Raw genomic sequence first — 19,122 nt, 5'->3', positions numbered from 1 at the left:
AGGTGTCAGCCAAGAACATCAGTTTCTCAACTGATTCTAATTGACAATGTAGGATAAGGTAATGCCAGACATTGTTAAAGACTTCTAAGCTGACAGACTATCCTCATTGGCCAAGTTTCCATTTACAGAGGAAGATCGACTAGATAAGGTTGATATTGAAAACTCCCAACATTACAATAATGGAAAGGTGCACAAATCAGATGGAACGATGGTAAATCTGAGGAAAACTAACACCATATCTTTCAAGACAGCACCAATCAGAAACGGTGATCTCCACATCTTTCAAGAGATCAAGGAAGGAAGAACCTTTTATATGCTGATATGCACAAACTCGTATCGCTTGATCAGTATAATTTGCATCTTGTCACCAATCGACAGACATTAGATATAATGTTAAATATTCTGACTAAATCATTAAAATTAACAAAATCCAACTCACCATTCTCCATGTGTAGAAAGGTTCTTGTATTGTTATCAGACAGACGCTTTGATTCCATGCTAGGTGAGCGCCGATTCCTCTCGTAATTTTGCAAATGATGTCCCGATTCTTTGCTGCCAGATCGTCGTTTTGAATCTCTGCTCCGTGAACGGTGCTTATTAAACTCCTGCACCGGAGAGCCAGTCTTTGAATCTGGACTCCTCGACTGGTATTTTGATTCTTTACTATCTGATCGGATCTTCAGTTCTCGACTTCGGGATCTGCGACTGCGATGATTGGGCTGGCGGGAAGAGTGACTTCTGGAGCTGGAAAGACTCCTTGATCGGTGCCGACGGCCGGTTTTGTGTTTCTCTTTACTACCTGATCTGTGACGATGGCGACTAGTACGACTCCTAGAACGCCGTTTCCTAAGAAAAGGAAAAATGCAAGAACACCAGATAATCGTTTTAATCTAATCAACAAAGATTATATATAAACAAAGATTAAAATTACTAGGAAGATTTGAACTTATAAAAAGGTCTGTTAACTTTACACATTCTATCAAATACCTAAAATCCATATTTAGATTTTTGTCCGCACAAAATGTTAACATGCATTTCAATAATATTGCTAAAATAGCCATAATTACTAAGAAAGGGATAGGCCCTTATTAATAAAACATTTTTCTCTTCTCTTAGCAACTTTAAAAGAAATCAATGAATAGAGGAGGAAAAGAGAATGAGAATTTCGGTACTCTTGCATAATTTAACCAGAATTCTCGTGAATTCCCGTCAAGCATGGATCGGGCGAGACTGGCAATTATCGGTGTCAGCTGAGGATCGGGCGAGACTGGCAATTATCGGTGTCAGCTGAGCATCGTAACAGATGCAGACTAATAAAAAAAAAAAAAAAAAAAAAAAAAATATGCAAATAATCAAAAATAACAAAAACCTACCTTGAAAAATGAAAATATGTTTATTTCATTTTAGCATTTAATTATTATTATTTTTTATTTTTTGCAAAATATTTATCAAAAAAGTTTTTTTTGTTTTTTTTCTCCAAGAAAAGATTTTTTTAACCATATAATTGATAGGTGTAAGTAAGTTTTTTGTTTTTTTTTGTAACCATATTTTTTTTATTTTTATTATTTTCAAGACTTGTTGTTCAGTCAAGTTCTTTTGGTGGCACTATCCATTTGTACATCTCCAGGAGAAATCATCCTTTACACACAATCTTTTTTTTAAGTAAACATTTGTGTTTACAATTGTTGCACTGTTCTCAATTTTGGGGGACTGCAATTTCTTCTCCTGACAATGAGATTTTCTAACATGTATAGATTTATTTTCTTGCCTGTCATTTTTCAGTTTGGCGAGTTTGAAAATATATTTGTTTTTCAGCTTTTTTTTTTTTTTGGTTAAGTCGGTTTCTTCCAATTCGAATGTCGTCTGCTTCCATTTAGATAGCACTTGGCTAATCAAACTCCCAAAAATTCAATTAAAATAAATAAATAATAAATAAATAACTAATCAGAAAATAAAACATCACCCCGCCCTCTTAATATCACCTTAAAAATTACTAAAAACATAACAGAAAAAAAAAAAAAATTAAATTAAATAAAGTCTAGTTAGCGTTTCAACATTTGAACAACGCTCGGCTGACAGCGATGATTGCCGGTTTCACCCAATCGATACTTGACGGGAATTCAGGTCAAATTATGCAAGAGTAACATAATTTCTACCAAAATGTCTTTCAGTTGAATCTTTATCAAGGGGATGAAATCAGAATAAAACATGGTCAAAAAACAGAATTAGCGAGAGTTTAAAAAATAAAAATTATGGAGGTACTCATTCTGTTTGCACAGGGACAGTTGACGCAAGTAAATGGCAATCACTTCAGGAATTTTGAGATGATTTTCCAAACAAAGCCATAATAGAATAGATAGCACCTCATCAGAATACACTCTAAAGCATAATTGGCAATTCAATAAATAGTCACCAATATCAGATTCATGGGTTTATAAAGACCCAAGATGTATACCACTGCCTGGACCTATGTATCTAACTGGAGGACATGTGAAATTTTTACCTCTAATCGATGAATAGTACACCCCATGCAGTTAGTTTCACACATCAAAAAGAAAAAAAAAAAAGGGGGGGGGGTCATCTCAAGTCATTTATTTGCACGTTGGTGGCAAAATAACAGCCATACACAGCTAAATTTTTTTTTTTTTCACACAAGGGAGTTACCACTTATCAAGGTCCGAATGCCACTCGAGGATAAGGGTTAATGAGTGTATGATAGTCACTGAGACAACAGCATAGTGATTGTCAGTGGTGGAAACTGAGTAGAATTTGATTCTTTAAGGGGAACAACAAGAACTTGTTTACATTGGGCTTGAAGGCGACCATATTGTAGTTAGCTGAAAAGAAGTCTAGCAGAACAGTTCCACAGGCAGGCAGTTTTAGGGAAGAAGCTTTGCTCATGGAATTTGCGTTTAAATTTAAGTACAGTGAGAGAGTCAGGGAAATTGTTCAGAGTGGTTGTAGCTAGAGTTCTTTTTGTGAAAGTTTGGCAAAATGGAGGGACCATAGATTGAAGCTCAGATGAGCACTTGCCATGAAAATGATAGAGCAGAGACTGGCTCACAACGTCTCTTGTGGGAAAGAAGCTGCAGAGAAGAGAAAAGGGCATCCCCTACTAGGTTTTGAACTCTGTAAAGGAAGGATAGGTTCTTTGAGCAGTTCTTCCCCAGATGTGGCAACAGTTCTCAATTTCAGGACATATTTGGTTCCTATACAGATAGAGGATTGCGTGAGGAATGAGATACCTTCTGGAGCAGTAGAATGACAGTTTTCCAGTGACCTTGACAACAGATTTGATGTTAGTCTTCTATTTTAGGTCAGGACTGAAGGTCAGATCCAGAAGCTTGTCGAAGCAGAGAACTTCTTTGAGTCAAGAACTATTCATACCAATTGGGATCAAGTGGGAATCAGAGGATTTATGACGAAAAGATAGAAGCTTAGTTTTGAATGCATTAAAATTAATCAACCACCTTTTGCCCCATTGCACCACAGGCTCAAGATCAGAGAAGAGAAACCCAGAGAGATCTTGGTCAGTTAGCCTTTGAAGTGTTACCACAGATGGCATCTGCGTACATGACAACGAATGAACTTAGAATATGATTTAGATCATTGATAAAGATAAGGAAGAGAGTTGGGCCCAGGATGGATCCTCGAGGTATGCTAGTTAGATACTTTCAACTTCGGACTTCTACCCATCGATGACTACTTACATGAACCTATCAGAGAGAAAAGATTCAATGGTTAAGACATTTCCAGATAATCCATAGCTGGAAATCTTGTGAAGTAGACCTTTATACCAAACCCTATCAAATACCTTTGATATGTTGAGCTATTACTATAGAGAGGAAAGGCCTGCCGATAGATTCACTAATTCGATGTAAAATAAGTACATCAGCTGTAGATCTTGCAGGACAGAAATCTTATTACTAGTCACTGAGTAGGTTGATTTTACAGAAATGGTTGAAAATTTCTCTAATACCAATTCAAGCAACTTACTCATGACGTACAGAACACTGATTGGTCCGTACTGAAATATTTTTAAATACTGGGCAGACTAATGAGGTACCGTACTAATCTGCTGTTAATCATTTTGGAAATACAGCTAGTCAGTAATTCATGGGAATTGTAGAGTCTTTTGATTATTTAGATATAGGGATCACTATGGCCTGCCTCCGCATTTCAGAGACGTTGCCACTTTCCCAAATATCATTGAATATTTGCAGTAAATAGTCTGTAGACGTATCAGAAAGTCTTTTTATAAATTGACAGTGGATTTGGTCAGGGCTAACAGCTGAGTCATGAGGTTTGCTAAAGGATATTTCCAATTCGTTTTTAGAGAATGGCTGGTTGTATTTTTCTGTATTATTTGTTTGAAACTGGAATTTTTCCTTTTCTGCTTTTTCCTTAATAATTTGATTTTTTTTGTTTTAAGTTTTTGGGAGAGGAGTTTTTTTGCAAAAGTTTCAGCAAGACAATCTACCATTTCTTTCTTGCTAGTAATTTTATGTCAGGTGTAGGGTTGCTGTTATTTTTCCCTGAAATTTTTTGGATCATGTCCCAAACCTTTTTACTTTTTGTATTTATTTTTGATACAGAGTTTTTCCATTCTTGAATGGTTTTGTGAGTTTTAGCTGTACTGTTTTTACATTTGAGATTTTCTTTAGTTAGCTCCCTTTTGAATTTCTTTAGTACTGCTTGACGAATTCTGATTGCTACCTTGCATTTTTCGCCAAACCAGAGTTTATTGTGTTTTGGGAAGGTAAAGCTTTTTGAAATGTATTCCTCAGCAATATTATAGAGTGCCTTGATTAATTCAAATTTACTTTTGTTTTCAATTAATATTACAGTAGAACTCCAGGATATGACATTAAAAATTAGTAACAAAATACAGTACCGCATATAATACACATGTATATAATCAAATAACTTAAATAATACCATAAGGCGGGGCAAATATTGTAACCAGGGGCTGGAAAAACATTGTATTCAGAAAAAAGAAAAAAAAACATATCCTAGGGTCACCGGGGTTTTACAGTATTTGTTTTTAGATTATTTTGGTTTTTGAAGGAAGTTTTGTGTTTTCCTGTTCGGCTTCCATCTTCACTGATCTTGTGTTTGACGTCTGCTTTTCTCCTTGTTTCGTGACTTAGATCTTTTACATTTGTTTATTTGTAGTTTTTGTTGATCAGATTATTTTTTGCTCTTTTGACTTGTTTTTGGTTTTGACCATTTAACTTGAGTTTTTGGGGATGCTGGTATTTCTTCTGTCATAGATAGCGTTAGTTCATGGCTTCTTTTGAAGTGTTTAATCTTTTGTGTGTGAAAGTCTTGCATTTATAAGTATGGAATTTTTCCATCCCTAAGAGGGTGTTTGCATTTTTATAGTCGTCTACTGTAACAAGTTGGTTACTGTTTTACATTTTTCTTTTTTTAAATGTTTTTGGGTTGTTATTTTGGGTGAATACCTTTTCAAAAAGAAAAGGAAGAAATGAAAAAAACAATGTGTGGTGCATTTGAGTCAAGAAGCCAAAATCTGATAGCAGCAGTAAGGCAGTGTTATCTTTAGCACATCATGGTATGCCAAGGCAACAATTGAATGTGAGCATTTGTATCTCATTTAGAACTGAAGCAAGAAAACCTAATACATTAATTTTTCTATCATATTGGTTTTTGATTGGGAACTTGGGTGCTCTTGTCCTGGCTTGTGGGCTTTCTGTATATGCTGGTTAAAAAGCATTTGTCAGATTTTTCTACAAAAGCTCCAAGAGTGTTAACTAATTATTAACACACCCACTCTCTCCATTGTAAACTTCAGTGCAGGATGAAGGAGATTTAAATGCTAAAGAAAAAAATCAGTTTATGCAGGATTTAAACAAAACATATTGTTTGTATAGCAGAAATACAACAATTGATGAAAAAAAAAAAAAAAAAGGTCCATGAATCGGACAAAAAATAATGGCCAACACTGTATGTAAAGGACTAGCCATTATTATCAAGTTAGTGATACATGTTCCCATCAAAACTAAACTTAACCAATTTAGCTAAATCCATGAGTTCAACAAATATATTCTCAGGAAATGGTTTAGTTAAGGAACTACAATAAGGACTACCTGATATGTTCTTACAATGTATTCAGATTATTTACTAATGTACTTCTTGATGAAACTGTTTTCAGCATTTGAAAAACACCAGTCAGAGACATAATATCCAGCCCGGTTGGTCAAGATAGGGAAATTTAAAAGATGCAAAAAAAGCAAGTTTTTCAGTTCTGGTGGAATTGTGAGGAATAGAATTAAGAGACAAAGTGAAGATAAAGGCAAAAAAAATATAAAAGGCAGTACAGACAATAGCAACAAGATCCAATGGCACACACAGCCGTGCCCAACAAGTCGCATGTCTGTATTTGTCTTGCATATATGAAGACTATAATCATAAATTTTCAAAGTAAAAATGTTTTGGAATTCTTTGAGATGAGGATTGATAATTATTCAGACTACTATTCTCATTTTGGCTTTTATTTTTCAAAGTTTTCACTGATGAAATGTCAAAATGGCAACCTCCTTCAGGTACATTTTTTTTGCACTTGAATTTCATACTGAAGTGTGGTAAGTATTGAACCGTCAACTCTGGAAGACGGTCACTTCGAACTGACACTCAACAGCTTCGTGCCCTGTGCTACATGTTCAGATAGATGAGTTCAACAAAGATTTCAGAGTTTGAAAAGATGCAGTTTGGAGATTACGTTGGATGAAATGTAAAAACAAGCAAAACAAAATTAGTAGTCTGAGCAATGCAAATAAAAAAAAAATGTTCAAAACATGGCGTTTTTCGCTCTAATTTATCTTACCTGTCTCTGCTTCTACTCCGACTTCTTCTGGAGTGACACCGGCTTCGGCAGGAACTCCACTTTTCTCTTTCATGTTCTCGTTCCTTCTCCCGTTCTTTTTCTTTCTTTCGCTTTTCTTCACGCTCTTTCTCTTTCTCTCGTTCTCTTTCTCTCTCTCGTTCTTCTTTCTCTCGTACAAGTCTGGCCTCCCTTTCTTCTGCGGTCTGTAGCTTTCTCTGAAATTAAATATTTTCATTAAATTTTAATGTAATCAAATTTTATTCTTTTATCCTTATACATGTGCTATTCTATTGTGTCAATCATTTGTTTTCAGATTACTTAAGTCTATATTTTCAGTGACAAGCAATTTTTCATGTAAAAAATGTTTTTGCAAATTTACATTTATGCATATAAATAGTCCCTTCTTAAAAAAAAATGTCTATTTGTCAATAAAGTAGGCTTAATATAAGGTTTGAAGTCATCTTTCAGAAAAAATCCAGGTTTAAGACTCTAGTGAATCTACTTATCTTTATTCAATTGTGCTGTGAAAGTTAAAAAAAAAAAAAAAAAAATGGGTACATTTTTTTTTTTTTTTTTAATCATTGTGCAAAGTAGATTTTAGTTTTTTACTAACTCAAAATAGCAAAGAAAAGGAGATCTCTAACACATTGATTCTTCATAGCACATTAGAGATCAAGCTAAAGTTTTCTTAGCAAATTATATTTCAGTCTAATTAAGCAGTTCACAATATTTAGCATCATTGACTATGCACAGCTAGCTACTTTTCTTGCTATCACTTGAGGTATTGCGGTGTTAATTATGGCATCATTATCCAACAACATCTAAGTCGAAATCAAGAAAACAAATATTTTGCCCTGATGTAAGGCGTAAGGCAAGTAAATAGAGACATACACTTCTATTTTTTTAAATAAATATATTCAATAAAAAATTTTTTATGCAACTCCATTTCTGGAGAAATGGAATTTCATAAAATTAAAAAATAAATAAATAAAATAAATAAATTTTTATTTGTGAATTTGTGATTCACAAAAGGAAAAACTTAAAATAAAAATGATTCTCAGCCAATAATACTAGTGTGTATAGTTAATTATAAAGACATGGGTTTTAGTTGTTTTAATTTTATTATAGGAAACTGTTCTACACACTGGCAATTGAGTAGTAAAGAGAAGTACAGGTCGGATGTACGCGCTGAGAAGTCTTTCCAATTTTTTGTTTTAACTTTCATCAATAATTTACGTGATTGAAATAAGATTTTTGTCTGTTATTTGGGTTATAAATTGAATGTGAAAACAATTTTGCGTCTTTAGAAAAAAAAAAATGTAATGTAATCCATTTTATTTTTTTTCAAGGTAAAATGCTCACCATAATCTTTTACATAAAAATTGTGTGTATGTGTGTTCGTATATACAGCTAAATCATAAAAACTAAAAACGAAAGAGTCACAAAGTTGCTATATTTTTGAATAGCATTGCCCCGGAAAACAAAATATTCACGTGGTTTCTTTCATTTATTTGGAAAGAAAATGCTGACTCATTCCTCAAGGGATCTATTATATAAAAACTTGTTTGTGCATATATATTCAGCAAGAGAGACATAGGCTGGACAAAGAAGGAGAGGATGGAGGAGAGGAAGAAAATGAGAATGAGACTGATAGGTAGAGAGAGATAAAGGATTTAATAGAAGTATGTTATACTTTTGCCTTGGATAACGTTGGGTAGGCCTGCTAGTTTAAAAATAATGAAAAATAGATTTTACATTTTCAACTGGCAACCAAACTTCAAAAAGTCAATTGGTGTTGTATCAATTTTTCCACCAAACAAGTGGTATGGAAATGTTTAATTGAGAGAAAGTGCTTATCAAAAAAGGAGGAGAGGGAGTGTATTATAGATGAAACTTAAATAGTTAACTCAAATTTCTTCAAGATGGCAGAAGGACTTTGGACTGTAGGAAAATTAGCTCCTTCAACTCCCGCCATGATTTAGTAATCAAAACAAAAATTGCTCATCGAATTAAATATGAAATTTGATGAAATCGATTGGAAATGAAATTCTTATTTTTAGAACATGGGCTAGTTTTGCCAAAAGTAACTAGCTGAACACTTTTTATATAAAAGCTGCTAGGGTCTAAATAATGGGGGGGGGGGGGGGCTGTATAAAAGAAAAATCTTTGAAAGTGTTCACTAACTTGTTTTCTTTCTTCCACGTAAGTTCTAATTCGTGCATAACCGGAATGTTGCTTTCCCATGATATGCTCGTCAATGCGTTGCTGGATGTCACCGACCACAAGCAGAGCGCCGCACACATTGCATACTTCCATTGTCTTCTCACTCTCGGGAGTTTGATTCATCTGTCGGCTCTGAAAAAAAAAAAAAAAAAAAAAAAAAGCTCACAATCCAATCAAAATAACTTTTACATGTTATAAAAATTCTACAGAAACATAAGACATATATACAGGGTTTCAATTAATAGTTTTATGAACATAAGATTTTAAAGAATAAGATATATTTTTAAAAGAAAAAAAATTAAGTGACATAGCTAAAACGAAAAAATGAAAAACAATTAAACAATAGCAGGTAAGCACAAGTTTAACATTAAAGAGTAATTTAATAACGGAAAAACAATTATATAAACTAATTTACATTTTTCCTTTTAATTTTAATTTTTTTACAATTTATTTTTTTTTTTTTTTACATTTCTTGATATAATAATTCAAATTGGTAATCTCCATTTACAAAGAGTCACAAAGTTATTTGCATAAGTTTACATATTTCTATGCACAGGATTCACTCCTAAATTAATTCACTGATCATTATGAATTTTGCAAAAATCTGATAAGTATAAGAGTGAGTAATGAGAGTTATATTTAATTTCATGTAAAGGGACCAAAGAGAGTGTGGAAGCCCTTTGTGAAAATTTAAATACCTCTGACTTTTGTAAAATTTTAACAAAAAGTGTCATTGTCTTTGCACAAAAACGATAGGACACAAATTGTTTTCTACTACTTCTGTAATAAGCGCCGTTGTTTTGCGAGGACATAATTGACTGTCTCTTAAATTTGTTTTTGGAGGCTTCAAAATTTTATCTCGATTTTTCTCATGTTTGTTACTAAAACCTATGTAAAATCTGTTCCTTATTTCATTCTAAACGTTTGCTTTTTAGAGTACTTAAAAGTTTTGCATTTGAAAAAAAGAAGAGTTATTTAAAAGTTTGTTTTGAAATGTAAAGATTTTTTAAAGACATTACATATGAGATGGTTGTATATAGTGGCAGTAGGAAGAGAAATACACATGAAGAGAAAGAAAGTAAGCAACACATATACCAATAGAGAGTAAAAAACAACTTATCAAAATTCTGCGTCTACTTGTCTTAATGTTGATTTGTTTTTCGCATTATTTGAGGACATATTTGAATACTTATAAAACAGATGGAAGAGGGGATTAGAAATTTTGTTTTATTAGTGCTCTGAAGGCCTCCTTGTGGAGATCTTTTAAACACATTTCAGGTGAAAACATTGCCTACTTATGTACTTATGCACCAAGTTAATTTCCTACTTACAAGGATAAGTTTTTGAATATAACTTATTTTAAAGTGTTTTTTCTGACAAAATAGGCTGCCCTGTGTTTGCTGGTGTAAAATATGCTTACATATATTTTAATTTATGTAGATTTCATATTTATTATTATAGAGCCAATATTCTATTATTATATTGTACCTAATATATCGTAGTGATTTCAAAAGTAAAAAAAATAGAATTCAAACCAAAACATTTAGCACTCCAGCCTTATTTGTCATTGAGCTAACTACAGATGGATAAAAAATATTCAAAATTAACAAACTTAATTTTATGCATAAAAGCAACACGTTTAGTCAACTTACGCCAAGTTTTAATTTTTTTTGTTCAATGTTAACCTCTTAGTAGCTATTTTCCCCGGCTAAAAACAAAATCAAATTTGTTAGGTCTAAATCCTCTATATATCTAGTTTCAAGACTAGAGACCAAAAATTGACAGAATAGTTTAGTAGAGACCGTTCCATACAGACAGCTCACTTTTATACTAGCAGGCCACTCGGCATTGCCCGGTCGTATGGAAATCTTCTATTTATTATAGAGCCAATTCTCTAATATACTGTACCCAATATATAGTAGTGATTTCAAAAGTATAAAAAACAGGATTTAGGTGCCATCAATTAGAATCAAAACCAAAACATATTGCTCTTCAGCCTTATTCGTTACCATCTGAGCTTACAGGTTGATATCAACTAAAACCGAGTTTACCATATAAATAAATATTTGCACATATGTAGATGGTACATATTTAATCAACTTATGACTTGTCCTGGAATGGGTATTATATATAAACTTTAACTCTTAGTGCATATAAGTTTATTTTTCATTTCAATTCAGTATTAGATTTACCAAGAAAAATGTGAAATGTACTTACATTTTCCAATGCTTTACGCTCTTCACGCAACTGATCACATAACTTCATCACACCTTGTGCTTCTTCAACTTTGCCTTCACAACCTAAATTTTCAGCCTGAAAAAAGAAAATAGAAGAATTAGAGTACAAAAAAAAATCTGTTTAGAAATCATTAATATTTATTATATTCTATATTGACCTTTTCAAGAGTCTCAAGAATGCACAAGGTGCAGGTGATATTCAAATGCTAACATAAACAGTGGCAATATGTTTTACGGAACACATATGTAAGAGTTTATAGAAAAGAATCGGTGCCAAGACATATGCAGATCTTAAACCACCACCATCGCAGATAAAAAAAAAAAAAAAAGGCCAGAAAGATATTGAAAGATTCAAAATTTGATTATAAGGTGACATCAGAGACAAATGCATTTATCAGAGTTTGTCACTATATGAAACTGCAGCACTAATCCTAAAGACAGTTTAACCGGCTTCTTCTGAAGGAGGAAATTTCATGGGAGTATGAAATTTACAAACAGTTCCCAGATGACGTCAGGTTTTTGCAACTCTTGCAGGGAGGTGTCGACGTCCTCCTACATACAGTGCTTGGTATTTCCAAATTGGTCACACATCTGGTAATGACCAGGCTCAACGTTGTTTAACTTCAGTGATCTAACAAGAATTAGTGTGTCAGCATGATTATGCCGTATATGGCCTGGATGTCAGAGAACACTACACTTCACATATCTGACCTTCCAGCTAACTTGACAGCAACTTTTGACTTCATATAGGGTGGAGTTAAACAAGACACCAACAAATCCAGTTCTAAGACGAAGGATAAACTAAAAGCAAAGGTGGGGGAGGAGGTACATTGGGAGACAGTGACTGAGGGGGTCCAAGTCGGGAGACAGTGACAGAGAGGATCTAAGCAGAACTTATTTTCAAATAATTTTGTATTCTTTTACAGAGAGGTTAGGGTATTATAACATAATCCAAAATACCAAAATGTATATTTTATGAGAAAACAGAAAGAGGCGAATTTTCATGGATTTGACTGGTCAACCTGCTGACTGAACTTTGCAACTTGTGGATCCTCTATAGAAATATTCCAATTCTACATTTGTAACAGCAAACTTGTTAACACCAGATATTTAGGTTAAATGTTCAGAAAAGTGGGGCATAACAATTTGTGCAATATGATAAACAACTAGCAGTGCTACCCAGCATCACTTAGGGTCCTAATTTCCATAAATTATACAGATTATAGAAAAAAATTATAAATAAAACTAAATTTGTTTAATATTGTAACTTGAAAGGTCTATATTCATTTTGGGACAAGATCAAAATAAAATTCTGTCTCGGATGAGTTTCAAACTTATGACCTTTGCAAGTTTAATGCACTAACCGATTGATCCAGAATGGCAAGTACAAAATGATGACACTATTTAATACATAAACTAAAATGTCCTATCCTTTACAATTGAATGTAGGTTAAAAAGGAAGTAGGTAGATTAATAGCCAACAAAACAGTGGATTATATCTTTAATTTTTCCCAGTGTTCATGAGGAGAGTGGGAGTAGATGGAAATGAGTTACTTTCGCACCCCTTCCTTTATCTACTATCTTGTAAAGATTTATATAAATTTGCTTAAAAATAGTTTAAATGAAAAAAAAAAGTGTTACCTGTTGGACCAATTCATTAATTCGTTCTGTTAACATGGCTACTTTTTCTTCTTTTAATGCAGCTGCATTACTGGTTGGCTGAAAAAAAGATAAACAGATTTCTGTGACAAATTGTTTTTCCTGAATATTTAAGTTGAATGCTGATAAATTTTGAAAGAGAGTTGAAAATAATGGAATCGTTTCTGATAAATGTTTATTGATAACAGAGTTGATGATGTCTGTTGCAGTAGTCATGGAAGTAATCTGTTGACAAGGTGTTCCACAAATGGAAAGGTTTTGAAAAAACTGTTTATGGAAATTCTATTTAATACTAGGCACACAGAGGAAAAAAAAGAGTTACTACAGTGGTAGTAAAAAAAAAAAAAAGAGTTACTACAGTGGTAGTAAAAAAAAAAAAAAAAAGAGTTACTACAGTGGTAGTAAAAAAAAAAAAAAGAGTTACTACAGTGGTAGTAAAAAAAAAAAAAAGAGTTACTACAGTGGTAGTAAAATAAAAAAAAGAGTTACTACAGTGGTAGTAAAAAAAAAAAAAAAAAGAGTTACTACAGTGGTAGTAAAAAAAAAAAAAAAAAGAGTTACTACAGTGGTAGTAAAAAAAAAAAAAAAAAAAGAGTTACTACAGTGGTAGTAAAAAAAAAAAAAAAAAAAAGAGTTACTACAGTGGTAGTAAAATAAAAAAAAAAAAAGAGTTACTACAGTGGTAGTAAAAAAAAAAAAAGAATTACTACAGTGGTAGTAAAAAAAAAAAAAAAAAAGTTCCTAAGGGCTAACCAGAGATTGAAGTTTGGTTAATTGATTCCATAAAAATAACAACAGAGTTGAGAAAGACTAACAATGTCTTTTTTCTAGAGTCATAGGATGATCCAACCATTTTTTCAGCAACTTTAGAAATAGATTGACTGTAAGTGTTTCATATTAGATCTGGAGTAAAAGTGAGTCCTAGAAGATTATTGAAATGAAACATTTCAATGGAAGCAAACCATGCATTTAAATATTTAAAATTAAAAATAAAGAGGTTTGTTTTCAAGATATTCAATGTAACAAACTACTTTTACCTCCATTGCACGAAGCACTTCAAATCAGAATCAAAGTGCAACCATAGACAATGTTATCTTTGTAAATGTCAATAAATGATCTAAGAAAATAGTTTCTTACATCACTAATGAAAATCAGAATTGGGCAGAGGATTGATCATTTCAAATTCAATATGGTTATCTGCATTTGCAATCAGTTTTTAAAGATGCCTTGGAATCACATCAACTGATTTTACAAGAAGCTCAGTTTTTTGGGGGGTTTTTTTTTTGGGGGGGGGTCGAGTCTCCACGCTTGTTGGCTGGTTGTTTTATGACATATCAACCATTTCTGGATTATTTAATCCAGTAATTTTGGAAAAGTCTTTCTGTTTCAAATCCTTCATATCTCCAAAGATTAATTCATAGTATTTGGTTTGATGGTTTTGTAAAGAAAATGTTTTGGAGTTTTCATAACAGAGTTTGACAAAGGAAATAAAAACAAGAAAAAGAACGGTGCTAGTACGTTTATTGATCCGCACTATTTAAAAAAAATTTTTTTGAATTATAGTGTTGAAAAAGCTTCAACCAGAACCTGCCCTCATACTTACAAAACTGTTCAAGCGTTGCCTTAAGGAGAAGTGCTTCCCAACACCCTGGAAAACCTCATCAGCATGCCCTGTATTTAAGAACTCAGGTGAAAAGTCATCTCTCTCTCAGTACAGACCAATAAGTCTTCTGTGTGTCATGAGTAAGTTGCTGGAATCCATATTAAATAAAGTAGTCAGCCACCTCAGCAGAAATAACCTTAGTTATATGCAATATGGTTTCAGTTCTACTAGATCTACAGTAGATGTGCTAACGGTTATATCTCATAGGATTAGTGAATCTCTCGACAAAGGCTTCCTTTCTAGGGCAATTGCTCTTGACATATCAAAGGCCTTAGATAAAGTATAATACAAAGGCCTACTTCACAAGATTTCCAGCTATAGTATAACTGGAAATGTTTTCTCAATTATTAAATCATTTCTCTCTGATAGGTTCATAAGAGTAGTGGTTGATGAGCAGAAATCAGAGGCCCACAGTATTAATGCTAGAATCCTTCAGGGGTCCATCCTGGGCCTAAGTCTCTTCCTGATCTACATTAATGATCTCCCAAAACACATACTTAAATCATTCGTTGACACCTATGCTGATGACATGACCATCTATGGCAACACATCAAAGGCCGTAAATGACAAAGTTCTCTCTGATTCTCTCTCCTCTGATTTTGAGCATGTGGTACAGTGGGGAAAGAGGTGGCTGGTTATTTTCAATGCATCTAAAACTAAGCTTTTATCTTTACATCATAAACGCTTTGATCCCCATCTGGCATCAATTGAAATGGATGGTTCTCGTCTTGCGGAGGCTCCATGTTTTGACAAGCTTCTGGGATTAACCTTTACTCCTGATCTGAAATGGAACAAGTCTGTTGCCAAGGTCACTGGAAAAATGGTGGGATCCTTCTACCGCTCCAGAAGATATCTCACTAATGATGCAATTCTTTATAGAAAAGCCAAGTACGTCCAAGGATGAAGTACTGTTGCCACATCTGGGTAGAAGCCTTGACAGAGTACAAAATAAGCTTCGTGGTTTAGTGGGGGATGTCCTTTTCTCTTCCTTGAAAAAAAGAAACATTGTGAGCCTGTCTTTGTTTTATCGTTATTTCCATGGCAAGTGCTCATCTGAGCTTCAATCTCTGCTCCCCTCCCTCGCCAATCTTTCATGAAAAACACCCATCTAGCTGAAACCACTGTCAATAATTTTCTCCACTCTTTATCTGTGCCTAAATCAAATAGATTCCATGAACAAAGCTTCTTTCTTAGAAGTGCATGCTTGTGGAACTCTCTTCCGTTTGCCTGTTTCCCACCTGACTACAACTTGGATATCTTCAAGTCCAACATAAACAAATTCCTGATAAACCACCCCCTTAAGACCATTACTAACGATTACCACGATATTATCCCATTGATTACTGTACACGCAATAACCCTTATCCCCGAGTAGCTTCCAGGCCTTGATAAGTGGTGACTACCATGTAAAAATAGTATTTAAGTTTAAAGTTTTGTTTTTATTAAATTGTAAGGTTTAAGTACAGAATAGGTACTAAACACCCTCCCATGTTAATAATGGCTTTCTAAATAACATTTCAGCATGGATCAATAAATGCACTAGTACCAAAAAACCCATAACATTTCAGACAGCCTGATCACCCGAAAAGATATTACCACTTTGACCAAATTGAACCTGGGAGCAATAACTAAGGGGCACACTCGTTATCACATTCTCCAAATAAATTGGAAGTAAGAATTACAAGGTTGCTTCTGCAATTTTCTTATATTTCTGACAAAGCAGGAAGATTTGCTCTTTTCTGGATCAGCTGCTTTGAGTGGGTGGTATGTGAACATTTTCAGTATTCTAATAGCATTCAATCATTCAATTGTCAATCTATAAGTGTTAGCCCTGAGTGCTTTTAGCCTTGATATATGGTGATTCAGTAAAAAAAAAAAAAACTGTTCTATTCTTCAAAATGCATAGCTGCTTTTTTTCTTACAGATATAGTCATGAAAAAGAAAAAAAAAACATGAAAAGGTAACGTAAATAGCATTTACCGTTCCCTGGGTACTATTTAAAGCTAAACGTTGATGTCCTCGTCGAATCCTCCTTTCCACATCAGAAATTAAAGTTTGAAGAAATCTCATAAATTCTTCTTCATAACCCATTTTTTCAAAACGGCTACTTCTTGTATATCTGGAAAGAAAAACTTTTTCATTTGAACTGAAATTATTTTCACAAGTTTTTTTTGTTTTTTTTCTTGTTATCTTACTTGCATTTGTTGGTGCATAGGGAGGGGGAGGGGGGAATGAAAATAGAATGAAAAAGACTTGTCAACGTCAGGGAGGAACAAAGAGTGGAATATCTAAAATGAAACATTCCAAATACGAGATAGAGAATATTGCACCAATAAACATTTTAAAGTTGAAAATTACTAATTTTTTTTCAAGTAAAAATTAAGCATCATTTATTAAAATATAAAATTTCATAAAACTTATTACAAACTGAAACTATATACATTTTTTCTAAAGTGAATGCATTATTCTGTGAGTATATATATATATATATATATATATAGACATTTGACTCTGAAAATTTGGACGTCCATTAAAAGTAGTAAGAAAAATATTGTTTCTGGATGTTGGATAATTTTTAATGATTACATTGTTATTTTAACCTGTAATAAAGTGATTTCTTTCATGCTGATAAGATTAAAAATTTCTGAAACATATACAAAATAATATTTGTTGCTGTTGAATTTTTGAAGAATGATTATATAATATCGTCATTAATGTTCTATTTTGGGTAGATATATTCTTACTATGGCCAGAATATTATTTGATTTTATATTTTTTCAGAATTATCAATAGCAGAACCTGTAATTACAGAACAAACGGAAAGGAATATAGTCATCATGACTATAAAAAAGCTGAATATAGAAAATGAAAACCATTTTTAAAAGTAGATTGATCTTTCATTCACAAAGCACACAGACGGCCTAAAATAGAAATGAAAATGTAAAATGCACATTTCTACCCAACAACAGATTATGGAGGTGATTTTCATTTTATTTATTTGCAACACAGTGACATGATTAACAAATGAACATAAACAATGAAAGTTAGCAACGTGTGTCAGTACTTGTGTCTTACTAATGGAAATATTGCGTCAAATACAGAGTAAGTAATCGATTTGAATTTCAAATTGTAAATATCAATCTGATAATCTACATAAATGAAAGAATCAATTTGTTATATGCATTGCTATATAGGTCTAACTTAAAAATATGACAGACTTAATTTTGAATTAGAAAATTAAAACATTTATACCATAACGTAATCTGTTTTAGTTTTTGGACAATCTAGTTTAATTAATAATTTAATGACCAAACAATACTGCAATAATTAAAATTCAAAATATACTTTCTTTAACAAAAAAAAAAAAAATAAAAAAATAAAAAAAATTAAAAAAATTTAGTCATTTAAATCAAAAGACAAGACAAATTAAATGCAAAATAAATAAAACCTATTAGAAAATCAAACAGAGTTTTTTTCCAACAATTTTATATTCGTGGGACATGTTGCCAAAAGATTGCTTCTCTGAGTGCTACAGAATGATAGTGATAGTCTTTAATAAATACTTGTCATAAACAAGTCTGGTAGAAATAGAATGAATAAAATCTGACGTCTTAGAGATGTCAGATTTTATTCATTCCATTTATTATTTTCAATCCTTTCATAATAGTCATCATTTAACTGTTAATCTATTCATTAAAGCCTGATTCTAGAGTAGCTTTTAGCCTTGCTAATAATGATAGAATCATTTATATATATAGTGCTCAGGTGCACGATAAGTCATCAAAAAAGCATGGAGCAGTAGTTTTGGTATAGTTTAGGAAAATTTTGGAAAGCAAAAAAAAAAAAAAAAAAAAAAAATTCAGTGCCTCAGTAAGCAACAAACCAATGGAGTTCATTGCAGGTTTCATTCATTCCAAGTGTGAAAAAAAGTTTACAAAAACCAACATGCCGTGCTGCGTTTTGAATCGTTAAGCTTGCCAACATGTGTAGACACAAAATGCTCCAAGTTATTGTTGGCAAAGTGGTTAATAATTATAGATGTTTACCAAATAATTTACTAAAAGTTGGAGCAAGGCATTCAAAATATGACAAGTTTCTAATGGTGAATGTTCACTTGGTTATACGAACATGTGAACAAGATGTGGGTTCCAGACTGATGATGGTTAGTGTGGTCATACCATAGCTGTATAAATTTTAAGTATATGTCTGGAGAGTGGTTAACAAAGATCTTGTTAAGGGATTTTAAGCGACAATTTAAGATAACAGCAATGTTTACAATGACTTATTAGTAAAAAGAATACAATTACTTAATTTCCGTAAAAATACTTACTCTTTTTTTAAAACATCATCATGGATCTTTTCACAATTCCCTGTAAATAAATTAAAATGAGTTTTAAGTTAAACAGTAATAAACAATCACAACATTCAAGAAATTGAACTCATCATAACATCCATTTGACTTCCACACGACCCGATTTTTAATCAGCTTCTTT

General features: G+C 32.7%; 1 protein-coding gene across 1 annotated transcript in view; it reads right to left on the bottom strand.

Annotated features, from left to right (window-relative positions):
* Positions 1 to 19,122, bottom strand: part of LOC145266464 (uncharacterized) — a 58,590-nt gene that overhangs the window by 27,927 nt on the left and 11,541 nt on the right. Inside the window, exons 3-9 of the mRNA XM_080122147.1 lie at positions 18,960 to 18,999; positions 16,610 to 16,748; positions 12,949 to 13,026; positions 11,288 to 11,383; positions 9,032 to 9,202; positions 6,848 to 7,062; positions 440 to 846 (exon numbers count right to left, since the gene is read on the bottom strand). Of these exons, the coding sequence (XP_079978273.1) occupies positions 440 to 846; positions 6,848 to 7,062; positions 9,032 to 9,202; positions 11,288 to 11,383; positions 12,949 to 13,026; positions 16,610 to 16,748; positions 18,960 to 18,999 (1,146 nt within the window). The remainder of the gene's footprint in view (positions 1 to 439; positions 847 to 6,847; positions 7,063 to 9,031; positions 9,203 to 11,287; positions 11,384 to 12,948; positions 13,027 to 16,609; positions 16,749 to 18,959; positions 19,000 to 19,122) is intronic.

This window comes from Euprymna scolopes, chromosome 41, assembly GCF_053919585.1.
Source record: "Euprymna scolopes isolate OS-2025 chromosome 41, ASM5391958v1, whole genome shotgun sequence".
NCBI classification, from domain to species: domain Eukaryota; kingdom Metazoa; phylum Mollusca; class Cephalopoda; order Sepiida; family Sepiolidae; genus Euprymna; species Euprymna scolopes.
The sequence above is the reverse complement of the archived record's forward strand: the minus strand, read 5'-3'. Positions and strand labels throughout refer to the sequence as shown.